Raw genomic sequence first — 19,184 nt, forward strand, 5'->3', positions numbered from 1 at the left:
GGTGCCTCCACAATTAAGTCCTAGACACTTTTAATGCCACTGCCTAGTTACTCTGCAGATTAAAACTGCACTTCTCATTATTTTTATAATGACAACTTCAAATAAATGCTAATGTTGTTCTGTGTCATGTCTAAATAATCAATTGTTTACTAACATGTTAGCCTTTACAGCTTATAAGACGATAATACACTCGCGGTTTATTGGGTACACCTTGCTAAAACTATTTCAGTTTAAATGCAACAGTCCTGCAATAAATAGTACCTTCAGTAAGCCAATTGGAATAGTCAGTTGTTGTTATAGAGAAGTGTTAAAATTTCTGGTCATATTGTAGGCTATGGTTTGTGCTGCTGTTGAATTTTGTTGCATAATACTGAGATGTTTTAAGTATTTAGTCTACCCTTATTACGTCATAGATCCAACATTGCTTTTGAAAATGAAAAATTTCATAATTAAAGATCACTGCTCAGCAAATATCATTGCTCATTGAACAAAGACAGATTGGAGGTACTGGCTGACTCAAAGTTAACATTTTACTCTGGAGGGCATGGAATCACATAGATAGACCAACATTAAACCCATCCCCAGAGCGGAATGTAATTGTTACCATGCTGCCAAAGATCATTTCCCATGAATGGCCTTACAGTGATAAATTTGCTTCCATAGTTTGTAAATTGATCCATGAATTTACAGTAGGGTGAACTTGGCAGCAATTTTGCTTTGTGAAAGTACACTAGTGTTACTTGAGTAAAGCCCTGCCCACACCACATGTACTGCTGACTGTGTAAGATAGCATTGCAAGGGTGAACAGGTAGGAAGTGAAAGATTGTGTGCTGTTTACTAGGGAAGGCCTGCTGTGAAAGGCCATGTAGTTGTGACACAGAATATAAATTGGAGCTGCAATCCTGGCAGAGTTTATTTAATGTGTCAGTCAGCAGATAGGATAATACCTCTAGATCCAAAAGCATTACAAAGGAGTTACTGTTCCCCTTCCTATCACTTCATTCAGTGAAAAGAGTGAACACTTTCTCCTGTGTTCCCACGTGTGAAGATGTGGGTGGGCAACATTTTGTTTGTTTGTTTTATGGAATGAAACAAAGCAAATAGTACTACAAGATGTCAGTGTGTGGGGGGGGGGGTATTTGAGGATTTCACTTAAATGTAAGTAGACTGTGAAGTAAACTATGGAGTACTTGTTGCAGATATATCATACAGTCTTTGAAAACACTGTGGAAATAGTAACACTTCGGATGTTTGGTGTAATCTGAAATTTGTAATTATGCACTTCTATAAGTAATACTGATTAATCCAATATCTGATATATGAACAAGCAAGAGTGGGTTGTGTGAGGAGGGCTTTGTGCGCAACCTGAATAGTAAATGTGTGGGTATAGACAGTTAATCAGCACTCTGATGGCTATGAATGAATATTTACATTTTTCTTAAATTTTCCAGACATTCACAAACAAGCACACTGGTAATTCAGAGATCATAGTGGTTTCCAGATTTAATTCATGTGGTTGCCACTTTCACACATTTACAGTATTTACTCTTGGGGCTAAAGAAACCAGTACAGGCAAGGTTCGATTTGGTTTGCATTATTCAAATTGTGCATGGAGATCAGCTTTCAGAGTTATTATATGGATGGTAACAATGGATGAGACACTAAATAGCAATCAAGGCCCACTGCATCATCCTCTCTGTGGTCACATTGCTAACATAATATTTAACTTTGCATGGCTGGGATTGTTGGAGAGAGATATTTTTATGTTCTACCAAACCTCATAGAAGATATTAACACTGATCAACCACATCATTTTCAGAATCATGAACCCACCCAGCTAAACAGAGAGAAACCTTATGGTCCCATCCAGGCTAAAAGTCATCTGCTGCTTTAGTCAAAATGAAAAATTATTAAAATTGATATCATCTCTCTATATAGGGCCTTAGACATGTTTCAATATTGTGTTGTTTTAAATAGGTAATAGAATCAATGTAGGTACTCTGCAAGGCAAAGACCAGTGCATGTAATATCCCTGCGTAATAGGATTTAAATAACCTTGACAGGCTTTTTGAGGCCCCTCATTTTGGAGCCGAGTGATGTGGAAAAGTGAACCTGAGACACAATGAGATAGGGGCTTCATTCAGATGAGATGGCTGAAGATAAGATGTTGGCAAATGTCAGTGTAAGTAATAGGTGCCAAGTGAAGTTTAAAATAGAGCCCTAGATCTTTTCTGGGGGACCCCTAAATTGACACATCCTTCTGAATTCTCCTGTCATTGATGATTAAGAAATCACACAGCTTGCACTTGAGTCCCACAAGTCTGCATCTGTGTAACCCTAACCCTCCTGTCTCACACCTAATCTGCCAATAAGTCAAGTCTGACTTCACCTACCTCAGTTTTAACTTTTAAAAAAGTCTAATTGTCTGCTGGGTTCAATCTGTAAGAACAACAGGGTGTATGTTTTCTTCAGGGCTTAATGGTGCTGGTCAGTATGATTTGCTTCTGTTCACAGCCTCCTCTTGTCTCTTAATGGAATTCTTCTAAAACTATTACCCCTCTCAATTCAACTAAACATATTTATTCTTCAGAAACAGATTCTGTTTCTTTGTTTTGTATTGCATCACTGAAGTCCAGAAGGCAGAGACCTTAAGGCCTTTTTTCCTTTAATTTTCTTTTTTTCCCCTCCTCGAATGACGCACTGGAAATAATGCTGGACACCAGAGCCCAGTGGTGAAAGAAGATGGTGACTCTCTGCACCACTGGCAATGTGTAAACACTGGAAACAGTTCCATTCATCCCTAGGCATGATGGAGAGCAGGGCACAGAGGATGGGATAGACTCAGTATGATTTGTCCCTGGAAATAATGAAGACAACAAATGTCTTTTGAGGACATATAGAAGGCTAGCCCCAAAACAAGACTATGTCACCAGTATATTGCCTGTACAGAACATGTAAACCCTAGTTGATTAAACAAAATGTTAGTGTTAAAAAGGAAAACTCTAAATTTTAGTAAGACAAATGTATTCGCTTGCAGCTCCACAGAGGCTTTATATAATATAATAAGCTATGTTCTGTGCTGTGAGTGATGCTTGTGTAGTTTTCTGAGGTGAATAACCTTACAGTAAAAGAGCTGCAGGATGTTAGTCACACACAGGGAACACACTGAAAACCTCAGATCAGTATTCATCCACAGTTCATTCAAATTACCATTGGCAAAGTCAAGAAAGGCATTTCTGCAAGGGACTGCCAACAGATACATGGGAAAACAGGAGAATATGTCCCCCTCTTGTCCCTGCTTTTGTTTTTAAGCCTTGGCTCCTTCATGCACATTTTATAAAACCTTTTTGTCTGGTTCCCCGTGGAATGTGCCATATTTTGAGGTGATCTTCAAATCTGGATGTCTGCCACACTTTTGCATTCACACAAATGTGCAGATACATAGAATAATTCTAATCCAGCCCTATCAGTGTATCCAGCTAATTGGCCATGCACTGCGATGCATGAGAAGGGAATGCAGCAGTTTGATAAAGACTAGCCACAACAGAATGAGGATCCACTATCTTGGCATGAGCCCACCAAACTCATAAATCAACAGTGGCTGTTTACCATCTATAGCGCTGTTTGATAAAACTTTAAAGGTTTGCAGCTATGTACTTTATTTCGTACAAACATACCAAGCAAAACATCACTTAGCTCTTGCCAAGACCTGATATTCTAAATTTGATTTAGGATTTACACAGCAGTCACTGGTCAAAGTTGATACAGTGGCCCACCAAACAGCAAGATACATTGTGAGGGTAATGTGTGCAGTATCTACAGGTCTAAAAACAAATCTTCATTTAGTGTTGCTAAAAGTAAATTGCTGTTTTTTTCTGTCACACATACACCAGCTTTTTAAAAACATGTCCTGTGCTTTTTGGAGAGAAAAAATATTAATACAAAGTGGAGAAACTTACATTTTACATGTGCATATACACCAGTGAGAAGACCGTTCTTTATGTAAAGCCAATTAAATTATTTCATTTTTAATGTATTGTGTTAATGTAAACATATTTGCAGCCGCCCAATACAGTGTAACACAAAAAGAATCCAAAACTTTGGACAGCAACCCATATTAGTTCTAGCTTTTGCCCACTTCTAATATGCAAGCATGATGACTTATCTCGTGTTGCATCCTAGCTTACTGATGTGCTAACAAACATTAAGTACAATGGCTAGATTAGCTACTAATTAGTCAGTCAGCTGTAGCATGTTGAACACCTTAAACATCCATGTATGGATCACCAGTCCATCGCAGAGCCAACACATATAGACAAACAACCATTTGCACTCACATTCACACCTACGTACAATTTAGAGTCACCAACGTCTTTACACGCTGGAGGAAGCCGTAGTACCCAGAGAGAACCCCACGCAGGCACAGGGAGAGCATGTAAACTCCACCCAGAACCTTCTCACCACAGCTTAAACATCTACCTGAAAATGTCAATATCAATCCGTTCAGATGCAAAATGTTGTGATCCTCAAATCAGTATTCATTTTATTGGCTACTTGGACAGCCTGCGAATACACTATTGACATATTTTCATTGTCTTTACCAGTCCTTACACACAAATGTATGCAAAGTATTATGCAATTACACATCCAGCACACACAGAACAACATTAGCATTATTTTTAAGTCATGTTTTTGGTCACATGATGACTTTAAGTCCAATATTCACTCTTCTTATTCATTTTTGGTTTTGGTCCAGGCTCTGTCATCAACAAACTCTGAGAGTATGTCTTATATTCACCTCAAAATCATACATCCTCTGTTTGTATCCCTCTCTTCCCTGTAATTACACACGCTGTCACCATTTTTCCTCTTCTTTCTGTTCTTCTGCAGATGTGGACGAGTGCATGACCAACACCCACAATTGTCAGCCCAGTGAGCACTGTGTAAATACAGTTGGTTCATTTGTATGCAAGCTGCAGGTCACTTGTCCTGCAGGCTACCAGCTGAGGAACAGTATTTGCGAGGGTGAGTTCATTATTCCTGATTTATTTCATTTAGACAATTTACCCAGGTTTCATTTCCTGAGCCACTTAAGTAGTCTGTGGAAATGCTGATTATGTTTTTTTAAGGTGCAGTATAGGATTTTTAATTTGTTTATAGTGGTAAACAAACATGAGACAGAAAGGACAGTTCAACAAGACCACACTCACTGATACACAACCCTATCACCAGAGAAGAACATAATTATTAGACAATTCTACAAAGCCCAGGATTGTTGCCAGTGGTTTTTAAATTCTTATTTCCTGTGTTTTTGGTTAATTTGGAAACCCCTGTAGTTACCATGGTAACTGCAAGTGTCACACTGCAGGTGTGGGAATGTAAACAGTTAACAGTGAGATTGATGTGTGCATCATTACAAACAGTAATGCCTGAAATGCATGAGAATCCCTTGTGTGTTGGGAGGCAACTTGAATCCAGTGTGGCACCCTGCACCTATATAGATGAGAAATTACAGAATGTAAATACACTTTTGCCCATAAAGTTGGAATAATTTTTTCAGACACATTCCTCTTTTTGTTCCCATTTATACACATCAGTAATCACCTTTGACCAAGTGCAATGATTACATACTGAGTCCCAGTTACCAATTTTGTTTTGAGAAGATATACATTTTATCTATCAAGAATTAATCACATTGTCACAATCAATGCATGAGAAGAGGTAAAAAATATTTTATTTCACAGGTTTGACAACAGGCCTGTCCTGAACACATCTACATTCCAGTATACAGCAGTGTCACCTATTGGCAACAGTAAATGATGTGTTTTATCTAAGTAGGTTGATCTGATTCACCTCAAATGTGGTCAGACAAGCATTAAGATCATAATGGTGCTTCACTGTGAAAACTGTGAGTCTTCATGGGATGCCTGTCCTGTGGTGCTGTGGTGAGTTTCAATGCTTCGCCATGAAACAGGGAGTTGTTGTAACTCCCATCTGCACTGTCCAATCTGCCCCAAACTAGTGTTATGGCCTGAACACATCTGCAAAACAGTATTCAGTCATGGTATTAGCGCCACCTACTGGAAAGAAGAAATGTCACACTGATATGCTTTCCCAGTGGGTTGATCACATCCACCTCAAATGTGGTCAGACAAGCACTGAGAACATAAGTCTTTATTGTGAAGATTGTGAGTCCTCACTGGAAGCCCGTGCCATGGCAGTATGGTGAATGTTGATGCTTCGCCATTAAACAGGAAGTTGTTGTAACTCCCATATGCACTGTCCAATCTGCCCCAAACTTCACATATTTGATTGGTGTCATGGGTTGAACACATCTACATGCCAATATTCAGCCACCTACTGGAAATGACATGTGTTCTTCATCAATGTACTCCTCCCAGTAGCTTGACACAGATCCATCTCACATTTGGTCAGAAAGCAAAGCAGGTAATTGTCCAGTCTGAGGACAAAGGACAAAGGCTGCCTTCGTGCATGATGGAAATGTGCAACTGATGGGTGCAGTAAGGGACTTTTGACTTGTTTGTTCTGTGTCCGGCGGTCATGTAGTTGCAGAACCGTGTCGTACAACCTGCGGGCTGCAGGTCCCCCAACAGGTGTGGGGTGGGAGGGCCCGTTCAATGCTGCTTGCAGCTTTAATTAGGGCCTAAGCAACTTGCGTGGGCAGGAGAGGACATAACGTGTTCTCACAGTGTGGTCAAATATGCCTTGGAGTCAATTGCAGAGACCGGTACTTACAAAATGCGCCACGGAAGAGGCAGGGAACAAAAGTTAACTGAAGCAGATGTCAGACACATCAAGATTTTAAATACTAGAGACAGAAGGAAGACTATTTCTGATCTTCATGCAGAGATGAATGCTTCTAGATCAGAGTCTGAGAGGGTCTCCAGAATGACCATAAGCAGACGACTGTTGGAACAAGGCTCAAAAGGAAGAATAGCTGCTAAGAAGCCATTATTGAGGCCTGCAAACATCCAGAAATGCCTCAGATTTGCCAGGGAGTGCAAACTCTGGACTGTTGATGACTGGAAGGAACTCTGGACATCATAACATCGTCATGTTTATGTCCACAGAAAAGCTGGAGAACGTTTTGATGCCAGATTCATTGCACCCACAGTGAAACACGATGGAGATTCCATTATGGCATGGGGTTCCATTTGTGGAAATGTCATGGTGAAAATCGACGGTATCATTAACAAGAACGTCTACCACAACATCTTAGTGCATTATGGAATCCTTTCTGGACTGAATCTGATTGGTTGTGGGTTCATATACCAACAAGACGATAGACCGAAGCATACTTCAAAGCTGTGCAGAAACTATTTGACCAAGAAAAAGGAATCTAGAGTACTGACACTGATGGACTGGCCAAGGCAAAGTCCGAATTTGAATCCTATTGAACAAATTTGGTATTTAGTAGATTCAAAGATTGATCGCACAAAAGTTTCATCTAAAGCAAGTCTGTGGGAACAGCTAGAACCTATTTGGAACTCAATAACAAAATAGACTGTTGCAAAAGTACATAAAAACAGTGCCAGCAAGAATGCAAGCTGTGATCAAGGCCAAAGGAACCATACAAAATATAATTTTTTTTGGTAAATATGTGTGAAAAAGGACTATTTAGTTGTTTCAGTTTGTTATTTGTCACATAAATAACAATAATACTTTTAGTTTTAAACAAGTTTTTGAAAGATTTCTAAATATATATATATATAATATATATATATAATATATATATATATATATATACAAAACAGAATAAAAATAAAACATAAAAATGTATAAAAAATTTAATATACAAAATATGTGACTCAATCTATATACAAACAGAGGACAGTTGTGCAAATGGTGCATTAAGGCGCAAGATAGATTGTGGATAGTAATGTTATAGAACAGATAATGGAAGTCTGGGTATAAATGTGCAATAAGCTGAGGTAGAGTCCTTGTGTAATGGGTGTGTTACAGTCCAGGGGCAGGGGGCAGTGAGCAGTCTTAAGCTGCGGATTTATCCAGTGTTTATGTAATTCTTGGTGATACTGGGCTGCAATACATCTAATTAAAACCCACAGTCTTCAAGCTGTGAAGTTGTAAACATCATCTTCAGTATATTTGCAATCAATATTACACTGTGACAATTCAGCAGAAACTGTCTGTGAGTGTGCCAGTGTATTAGCAATTTATAGGCACTGTGTATGAGATGCTCAAGCATGCAAACACAGGCTTTTCTGGTCCCTAAAGTTTGTCATCACATTCCCTCTGTTGCTCTTTCTAATTTTATCACTGCAAACCCAAAATAATTTGTCCTTAAAGTTGCCCCATTAATGACTCAGAAATCCCTGACTACAAGACTGCTGTGTAGTACACCATGAATAACTGTGGAAGCTACTACCTTGGCAGGTAGTATACTGAACCTTATGCCCAGGTTCAGTATATGACCACATAATCACCCAGAGAGGGAGCCTTGCATAGGCAGTAAAGTATGTTGAAGCTCTGTGACTTGTGCCATCAGCACTCAGCACAAGGGAGGGACTAATCAATAGATAGATAGTAGATAATGAAGGTAATATTTAGTCAACCGTCCAAAAGGGAGGAAACTATTTAGCATGAAAAAGAAGGAGAGATCTCCTTTTTTGTGATGTGGGAAATCTATCCTAAAAACTCAAATTAAGACCTTCTGTCTGTGTACCTTTAGAGGAATCTCAGTGGACCAAATATAGAGTGACCTCCAGAGATATGGGCTTACAGCACATTACAGCACTTCCATTATAACTCCAACCATCACTCATGAGATTCAGTAACTGTTATGTAGGAAGTTTGGTTCAACTTCTGTTAATAATAGACTTGAAACAAGTAACAATTTTGTCTGAGTGAAAGTGTGAATTTCTGGGATGCTGCTTTTGTTTATTCTACGCTTGTGCCACAGTGCCACCTACTGTACTGTTAACAAGTTAGCAGCTGAGATTGAAAGTGAGAGTTAACAGCAGATGAAAGTCTCTTGCAACTGAATAGAGTGTGCACTATTTTTTCAAGATGAGTAATCGCATTTATGCTTATCTGTTCTGTTTTTTTTTTTTTAGATATTGATGAATGTGTGCAAGGAACCCATAACTGTGGTATGGGTTTTGTGTGTGAGAACACACTGGGCTCCTTCTTGTGTAATCCCAAACAAAAGTGCATCACCGGCTTCACACAGGACTCTCATGGCAACTGTATCGGTAAGTCAGGGCTGCTTTCTTCTGGCTAATGGAAACATATTAGTAACACATTATTATTAAATAACTAATAGAGAGGTTGGGGTCAATTTTTTACCTCTCGCCAAGGAGGGCCTCATATTTTCTTTGTGGTGTTTATAGTTTTCAAACATTAAAAACTAAAATAAAAAAGTAAAAGTCTGATCAGAACCAGCATCACTGACTGGGTGCAGTCAAAGGTTTTCTTTGTTGCACCTGTAACCACCAGCAGTGATGTGCAGAGTACATCTTTATAACACTGCAGCAAAATGAGAAGTTAAACCACTGAAGCTCAGCAAAAGCACGTTCAAACAGTTGATTATTTACACATCCAGCTCTGTTTTTGGTCTCTACCAACTCCTGAGGGAAATCAGGAATCAGGAATGTCTTTCATACAATCAACATAAGGCTGTTTCTAAAAGGTTATATACTTTTTGTTTCAGTCAATATGTAATTTCTCTATTTATATGAAATAGTTAACTGGCACAAGATCTTGTGATTTCTATTTTAATGTCACATGTTTTATGGCAGTAATATGTATCCTGTGAGTTTAACAGCATTTTCATGAATAAGGTTTAAGTAGGTGAAGTTAACTTGGTGGTGAAGTTAAGCATTCATTCTGACAAAAACTATATTTTGTACAAAAGTGTAAAAATGAAAAAAAAAAAAGAAAAATTATTTGATCATTTCCCGGCTGGGTGCAGTAACCTCTTGGAGAATCTCCACCATTTCCTTGGGAAATTCCTGGTGACTAGACTCGGCCAGATGCAGGAAGTTCCTGCATCTGGCCAAGAAACCTCCAGTGAAAACACAATTTGTTGTTTTTGATTTGAATTTTGCGCAGATTAAACAAATGACATCTCTTTTTAAATTTGTTTACTTGTGTATAGGCAAACATCATCTTGGAATGGGGAAATATCATGAAGTAGCCAGAATATTTACGTCTGGGTGCTCCTGATATCATAGAATACCTCATATACCTCGGCTGATAAACAGCCACACAGACCAAAGTAATCATCATTCTTCATCATCGTCTTCTCTAGAAATCTTGTGTATAATCTGTTTTTAAAATGTTTTTATGATTTTCCTAATTAACCTCTCTTCCACGATTATGGAAATTTTATGATTTAGGCATCTGCTGTTCTGTGACTGTGTTCCCTCAAAATGCTTTCTCATTTCACATAGTGATTATCACTGCTGTTTAAGAGCCAACAGACACCAGTAATCACAGCTCAACATGATTCAACAGTTCTTTTTTGTGATATTTGGTATTTATACCATCCACATAACTACATTCATACATACTAATCCCATGGTTCATAATCTACTTTGACAGTGCTCAACAAGGATTGAAACCAATCCCTATTAAGAAAGCATTATTACTACCAACAAGGCAACAAGTAAATGCACGAATCTGTAATTAGGGCCCAAGCAACCAAGGTTGCAAGGACCATATTGGAATTGTTGTGTTTATTATTATTAGGGCCTAAACATGCTCAAAACTTTGCACACGCATCAGACCTAGCGAAAATTGACATCTGATAGGGGTCTTGTTCATTGGCACCATAAAATGGCTCCATAGTGCCCCCTTGGACATACTCAAAATCCCCTTACCGTTGGACCTAGTTTGTCCGAGGTGAACGAAATTCAGAGGCATGATGTAACATGCCGAGATGCACCAAAAAGTCTCTTGACATCATGGCCTCAAACCTACAGGAAGTCGGCCATTTTAATTTGAAAAGTTTGCTCATTTTTGGCCATTTTTTGGCATTTAGGTACGTTGTATTTGATCAAACTTCTCCTACAGTTTTTATAATTTCAACCTCAAACTTGGTCAGGATACTCTCAAGGCCTTTGTGATTAAAAGTTATTAGAAGATTTTGTTGGCGTCAAAGGGTGTGGCCATGAAACAGGAAGTTGCATTTAAGTAACTCAGCCATTCTTTGCTCAATCTGCCCCAAATTTCAGTGTTGATAAGGGTCCCGACCTGCGGGGACCCTGCGGCCACTGGTCCCCCAACAGGCGTGGGGTGCAAGGGCCTGTTCAATGCTGCTTGTAGCTTTAATTATTGTTATTATTATTAGGACCCGACCAACGGTCCCTCTTGCTCGTGGGCATGGCAAAATGGCTCAATAGCACCTCCTGGAAAAAAACCCTCACCATTGGGCTTTTTTGTGCTAAGGGGAATGAAAGTCAGTACACATATGTAACATGCCCAGATGTACAAAAAAATCATCATGGCCTAAAACCTACAGGAAGTTGGCTATTTTAATTTTAATATGCAGATGTGGCTTATTTTTTGCCATTTGGAGATGTTGTATTTGATCAAACTCCTCCTTCAGATTTTATCATATCAACCTCAAACTTGATCAGGATACTCTTAATGAGTTTTTGACTTTAAGTTATCAACAGCTTTACAGAATAGCGAAGGGCATGGCCGTGGTGGCATCTCAAATTTCAATGTCTCGCCGTGAAACATGAAGTTGCATTTAACTTCTTGTAACTCAAACATAGTTTGTCCAATCTGCCCCAAATTTTACAAAGTTTGACAACAGGCCTGTCCTGAACACATCTACATTCCAGTATACAGGTATAGACATAGCACCACCTATTGACAACAGGAAATGATATGTTTCATCCAAAGGGGGTTGATCTGATTCACCTAAAATGTGGCCAGACAAGCATTAATATCACAAAGGTGTTATCTGGTGAAGACTGTGGGTCTCCAAGCGGCTTGACTGAATCATTTAATATTTGGTCAGGGAGTGAAGAGGGTACTTGTCAAGGCTGAGAGCAAAAGGACGCCAAACAAATCACATTTTTGAGGGCTTTAGGATGCTTGAAAACTCACCAAAATTGGCACATACCTCAGACCTGGTAAAAATTGTATTATCCTTTAGTGACTGGGCTCAGGCGTGGTTGGTGGGCTCCACAGTGCCCCCAAACACAGGCCATGTTGGAAAGAAGGTGCTTGGATTTTCATGAAATTCAGTGAGGCCATTGCTCTCATCACTGTGGACAAACTGAATCTTTTTGAGAATTTTATGTCATAAGTCACGGAACTTGATGTTAGTGTGCAATTTGATCCAATTGACTTCAAATTTGATAGGTGACTTCTAGAGTCCCGCTGTGGTGGTAAATTGCGACACTTTTCAGGCTTCATCGAGCGGCGTGCCTGTGGGGGTGTTTCAATGCTTCGCTATGAAAGAGGAAGCTCAAATATAAATTGTCCAATCTGTCTAAAACTTCACGTTTGACAAGAGGCCCGGCCTGAACTCATCAACATGCAAATATTCAGCCATACTCATAGCACCACCTACAGCATGACATGACATGGCATGTTTCGTACCGTTCTCCAAGTGGGTTGATCAGATTCACCTCAATGTGGTCAGAAAGGATTAAGACTATATTTATCTTTTATTGTGAAGGTTGTGAATCTTCATTAAACATCCTTGCCATGGCAGCATGGCGAATTTTGAAGCTTCGCCATAAAACTGAACATTGTTGTACCTCACATATACATTATCCATTCTGCCCCAAATTTCACTTGTTTGATAAGAGTCTTGGCCTGAACACGTCTACATGCCAACATTTAGCCATACTCATAGCACCACCTATTGGCAACAGTAAAAGTTCCATTTCACATGAGGTCAGAAATCGCCTATTTAAGTTACAATGAGCTAAGAGCATGTTTGTCAAGTCTGAGGATGAGAGGAAAGAGCAGGGCTCCAGACTGCCAATTAGTCATATTTTGTGACAGTAGTGTAACTGGTTTGTTTGCCACCAATCTTAAAATTTGGCAAATTGCTGTAAACTTTACTCTCTAAGACAAACAAGCCCTAGACATTTTAGATTTCTGTCCAGTGAGATATTGAGTTAACTGTGATTTTACTGTTGCTTTTCTAGAAACAGTATTTAGTTGTACTTAATATATAACTCAATTCTTCTCATGTCCTGAATTTATTCTTTTACAAAATTATAAATTAAAAAACCCAATCATTTAGTAATGAAAAAGAACCAGTAACAGACTGAGCTAGACTGATAGGGGTCTGGATGGATAAAGATAAAATCCTTATGATACCCATCTCTGCAGGTGGTTAGTGGCTTCGCCCTGACTTAGGCAGATGAGCAAATCACTGTTTAAATCACTTCACTATAAGCCTTGTTTAACCAGTGATTTTTTGTGATTATTATTTCTTATGGCACACAGTGCAATCACTCAGAAATGTGGATTGCTTTATTTTCTCCCACAATAAAGGGCAACCTAAATCATTCATGTAGATTTTAATAATACTTTTTACCTAATAAAACACATTGTTATTTCTGTAAATTGTGTATTTATTTAACAAAGAATTTATCAGTAATATAGTTAACATGGAAAAAATTGGAATATGTTGCATTGAACGTTGATTTAAATGTGCTTCTAACTTTTTGGCTGGTGCTCCTAAAATTTTCAGTAAGGAGTACTGGTGCTACTAGAGGAAAATTTAGTCTGGAGTCCTCAAAAGGATTAAGCCCCTCTAAGAGTCTGTCTGTGCACATGACTGCCTTCATGAATCATACAAATATGCAGGTGGTGGACACAGTAACAGATATTTAGCTCATTTGTTCTGTGCTCAGCAGTCATGCAATTTCTATGTCATATGACTTGTAGGTTGACAAAAATCCATTTCACATCAGATCAGAGACATTTATTACATTTTATTAGCCCAGAGCATACTTGTCAAGTCTGAGGGCAAAAAGACAGAGGAATGAGCTGCTCTTGGACTGTATCTGTGCAGGTGTCTGACTTCATGCATCATACAAATATCCAGCTGACAGGCACAGCATGTAATTTTTAACTCATTCGTTCTGTGTCCAACAGTCATGCAGTTGTACGAATTGCAATGACCCTGCAGCTGCCAGTCCCCTGATGGGCGTGGGGTGGGCTTTAATTATTATTAGAACTCTCAGTTCTCACTCAGTTTATTATTATTATCATAATAATAATACTAAACATTTTATTTTTTATGATTTTTTCCCCTCCATATGAAATGCCTTTTTGAGGGCCTAAAGATGCCCAAAAACTCACGAAACTTACTAGATGCCTCAGGCCCCAAGAAAATTACATCTTCTAGGGGTCTTGAACATGGGTGTGGCAAATTGGCTCGGTATCACCCCCTACAAAATTTCAGCCAAGCAGTCCCTGAAGCTCATTTCACCTACAGTTATGAAATTTTGCACAGTAATGTAACATCCCAATGTTATGTAAGATCCCCAGAAACTTGTATACACAGCTGTGAAAGCTGTGAAATTCAAACTGGCTTCAAATTAATTAATTAATTAATCGAAGGAATTGCAGGTTGTTTTGATTTTTTTGTTTATTTGATCTTTATTTTTTTGCCAAAGTGACAGCCCTATTTTATGCAATAATCTACAGGTATGAAATTTTGCACAGTTATGTAACATCCCAAGACTTTTAAAAAAGTCTCTTGGAGCCATACCCTAAACCCAACAGGGCTATTTTGATGGGAAGATGAAAAATTGATGTATTTTTTAGCCATTTCCAGGGGTCATACTTGAATGTACTTCTCCTAGACACCTTATCAGATTGACTTTAAACATTGTCAGTCTGATATTAAGGCATTGACAAGGTTTAATTGTAGGGTTTTTGAGTTTTTGTTGAAGGGTGTTTCTGTCGCGGCCCTTCAAATTTCAGTGCTTTGCCATGAAACAGGAAGTTGCATTTAACTTGCTGCAAGTCAGGCTGGCAGGCTGACCTGATCCACTTAATTCTGTCAGGAAAGCCTTAAGGCACTTCATGATGACTTGATGTGAAAATTGTAGCAATTCGTTGCAGGGCGTCCCCGAATCCCAGCCTGAAGATATCTACGTACCAGTTTTTGATCATAGTGCCACCTATTAGCAATAGGAAAAATATTGCCAGATCTGCCTCAATTACTGTGAGGAAGTAACTATACTTTGACCTGTCAATCAGGATCAAACCTCCTACCAGTCACTCTCAGCTGTCTTGAGGCTTGATTCTATCTCCCCCTCTCTCTTCCTCTCTCTGGTTCTGCAGACATAAATGAGTGCAACAGCCTGAGTGATCCATGCAGCTCAAGCTTTAACTGTATCAACACAGTGGGCTCCTACATGTGCCAGCAGAAGATCATAAAGTGCAGTCATGGATACCATGCCAGCCCTGATGGAACCAAGTGTGCCGGTGAGATTCTCCTCACAACACCATTGATGCACAAGGCTGGCAGCCATATGAAAAGATGTAAATGCACAAGAAAAAAATTATTGTATTGTATTTCTAAATTGTAAAAGCATAAGACATAAAAACATAAACCATAAAACATAAGGTTTTTCGGAAAATGTCTGAATCCTACCTACTATGAAACCTCAGACAGTTCAATTTTAACAAAATATAAACGATAATATTAAATAAAAATCATATAAATGTATATGATGTCTAAAATTCATAAATGAATGAACATTCATAAATATTGTTTTATTTTACTCTGATTGTATTTTTTTAAAAACAAAGTTATCTTTGATTTTACACAATTATTTCTTAACTCTCCCTTGCATCATTTTTTAAAAAATATGTAACCTTTTCATACTTTAATATTGAGTACACAAAGCATGCATTATATGCAGTGAACACTAACATTTACTCTCACACAGTAACATTTAACATACATCACATATCTTCTTTGAATCACTTTGAATCACACAGTAAATGTAAACAGTGATTGCATCACAATATTCCTTTAAGATCATTAGCTTGTTGCAATATTCTCTCTTTTAGAGGCATATGACTTTTTGCACATCACATAGCTGTTGGCTTCTTACTTGCTGCAATATTCTCTCTTTTAGAGGCATGTGACTTTTTGCACATCACATAGCTGTTGGCTTCTTAGACTACAGTTTAAAATCTCACTCCAGCCAGGTGCCCGCAGTTGGCAAACCTGCTATAGAATCAAAAAACAAAGCACTGCTGAGGTTATGCTAAATTAACTAGTTAACATTAGATGTTGCTCTAAACACCATCTCTCCACTTTGACGCTGAGTATAAACCAAGCTTACAAGCCAACCCGGTCTCACAGCAGTTCATGAAATAGTCACAAAATGTAATCTGTTGATTCGTGCCCACAGACACAATTTTTTTATTTCTTTGTGCCTCTCAGCACGACTTTCAGATTCATGTATTTCAATTAGAAATGATTTTCGTGTCCTCGCCACGCTTTTTTTTCTGTCACTCAGGACACCGCAGTGTGGAAACTGTTTCATTTTTTTACGTTTATGTATGTTTGCTATTTTTTAAGTGTCTGTCAGGCATTTTAATGTATGTTAACATTTTTAGATTCTATTGCTGTTCTCTATCTTACGTCTCTGTGACTATTTCACAAACTGCCGTGAGACTGGGTTGTACAAGCTGGCCTACTTAGTTACAGCCAGCTAGGCATGTAGCATGTGCATGTTGTTAAACTGTTAAACTGAAATAAAAAAGATCAGGGTTCCAGCAACAACTACAGTCTCACTAAGTAGTTATACAATGGTGATTATCACCTCCTTAAGTCAACCCAGGATTTCCTGAGTGTGTTCATGTGAACGAAGCAGAGTTCCACGTATGATATATATGATATAATATGATATGAGAAGTAATGCTGACACCTGGGGGTTATTCTCGTGATGCTAAAATCTTATTTTTGAGCACCTAAACATGCTCAAAAACTCACAAAACTTTGCACATGCATCAGACCTGGCAAAAATTGACATCTGATAGGGGTCTCGTTCATTGGCACCATAAAATGGCTCCATAGTGCCCCATTGGACATACCCCGTTGCCATTGGGCTCAGTTTGTTCGAGGTGAATGAAATTCTAAGGTATGATGTAACATGCTGAGATGCACCAAAAAGTCTCTTGACAGCATGGCCTCAAATCTACAGGAAGTCAGCCATTTTAATTTTAATTTGTAAATTTTGCTCATTTTGGCCACTTTTTGGCATTTGTGTACATTGTATTTGATTTTACTCCTCCTACAGTTTTTATCATATCGACCTCAAACTTGGTCAGGATACTCTTGAGGCCTTTGTGATTAAAAGTTATTGAAAGAATAACTTTGTGGCCATGGCGCCACCTCAAATTTTGTAATTGAATTTTGTAATTCAGCCATACTTTGTTCAGCCTGCCCCAAATTTCACAGTGTTGATAAGGGTCCTGACATGGACACACCCATATGTCAATATATTGTCATATTTGCTAAGTGTCAAGTGGGGCGGCTGTGGCTCAGGAGGTAGAGCAGTCGCCCACCAATCAGAAGGTCGGTGGTTCAATTCCCGGCTCCTCCAGTCCGCATGCCGAAGTATCCTTGAACCAGATGTGTGTGCATCGGTGTGCGAATGTGTGTGTCTGTCTCTAGACAGTATAAAACATGTGCTGTATGAATGTGTGTGTGAATGGGGTGAATGTGATCTGTAGTGTGAAGCACTTTGAGTGGTTGAAAAGCACTATATAAGTACAGTCTATTTACCATTTAACACATCTACATGCCAGTATTCAGGTATAGTCATGGTGCCACCTGATGGGGGCAGTCAGGGACTTCTTACTCATTCATTCTGTGCCTGGCGGTCACGCAGTTGCAGAACTGCGTCGTACAACCTGCAGGGACCCCGCAGCCGTGGGTCCCACGACAGGCGTGGGGTGCGACAACCCATTCAATGCTGCTTAGAGCTTTCATTTTCTTTTTATTTTTTTCTTCTTCTTCAGCCAAATGAATTGCCCTTTTCAGGGCCTAAAGATGCTCAAAAAGAATGACTCTGTAGCGCCCCCAAGACAGTTTTGTTGCATTTGCATTTAACTTGCTGTAATTCAGCCATACTTAGTTTAAATTGCATCAAACTTCACAGTATTGTTAATGGTCCCTACCTGCACACATCCATATATCAATATGCATAAAATTGTTGTAGCGCCACCTACAGAGAACAGGAAATGACATATTTTGTAGAGTGAGGTGTGTTACTAGCAGGTTGACCCAATTCATTTCAAATGTTGTCAGGACAGTCTTAAGGCCTTCATGATGACTTAATGTGAAAATTGTGAGTTTTCATTGAAGGGCAGCATGTGAAGGCATGGTTAATTTCAGTCCTGCAGTTTTAAGTGCATCTGAAGTAGTTTAAGTAGTTTGCTACTTTATCCAGCAGATGGAGTCATTGCAGCTTGAATACAGTAATGTTTAACACTCTAGAGTCGCTGGACACACCGAGGTGTACAAATCACTTGACTGATTTGATAAAAGAATGATAAAAGAAATGAAACAATGAAAACAAGCAAATGATATAATGATAAATGTACTCAAAGTTCCCCTAATCAAAGTTTCTTCTGCATCGCTTTGTTCTACTCCTTGGGGCTAAAAACCTCTGTTCAGAGGGAAGCAGCTGAACGTTACCATGTAGGGGGTGAGAGACACTGTTTAAAATGGAAAAAGATATCCGCTGTACCTGTTTGCTGTACAAGGATGCATGCTGTACAGTAAGTTGACTGGACAATTTAACAATTAGGTTAAAAGAATTCTTGTCTTTTAAAGATAAATGACCAAACCATGAAACCAGAGAGAAAGACAATACAGATTCAATAAAAGCCAGATAAAACATTGTCATTATGGTTCGATCAATGTTAAAGTGTGACAGTTTCCTCAAACAATACAAACGTTGGTGAGCCTTTCTACACACCGCTTCACAGTTCACTTCAAAGTTCAGTTTTGAATCAATAATGGTCCCAAGGTATTTCTAAGTTTGCACATATTCAATTGCCTGGCCTTTAATTACAGTGGCTTTGTTCACCTGAGGTCTCTTCCTGAAGTCAATTAATTAACTTTAGTTTTAGATATGTTGAGCTGGAGGTAAGACTCATCACACCACTGTACAAAGTGATCGATGATTGGGCTG

General features: G+C 38.8%; 1 protein-coding gene across 8 annotated transcripts in view; it reads left to right on the forward strand.

The window, feature by feature from the left end:
- The window catches only part of fbln2 (fibulin 2), a 74,402-nt gene that overhangs the window by 42,086 nt on the left and 13,132 nt on the right, over nt 1-19,184 (forward strand). For all 8 annotated transcript variants that reach the window (XR_007814293.1, XR_007814294.1, XM_051074507.1 and 5 more), the window contains 3 exons: nt 4,891-5,025; nt 9,096-9,233; nt 15,310-15,453. Coding sequence is in view for 6 of the 8 variants with exons in the window: in XM_051074507.1 (XP_050930464.1) it covers nt 4,891-5,025; nt 9,096-9,233; nt 15,310-15,453 (417 nt within the window). In the remaining 2 variants the exon portion in view is untranslated. The remainder of the gene's footprint in view (nt 1-4,890; nt 5,026-9,095; nt 9,234-15,309; nt 15,454-19,184) is intronic.

Source organism: Lates calcarifer, linkage group LG12 (assembly GCF_001640805.2).
Source record: "Lates calcarifer isolate ASB-BC8 linkage group LG12, TLL_Latcal_v3, whole genome shotgun sequence".
Taxonomy (NCBI): domain Eukaryota; kingdom Metazoa; phylum Chordata; class Actinopteri; family Centropomidae; genus Lates; species Lates calcarifer.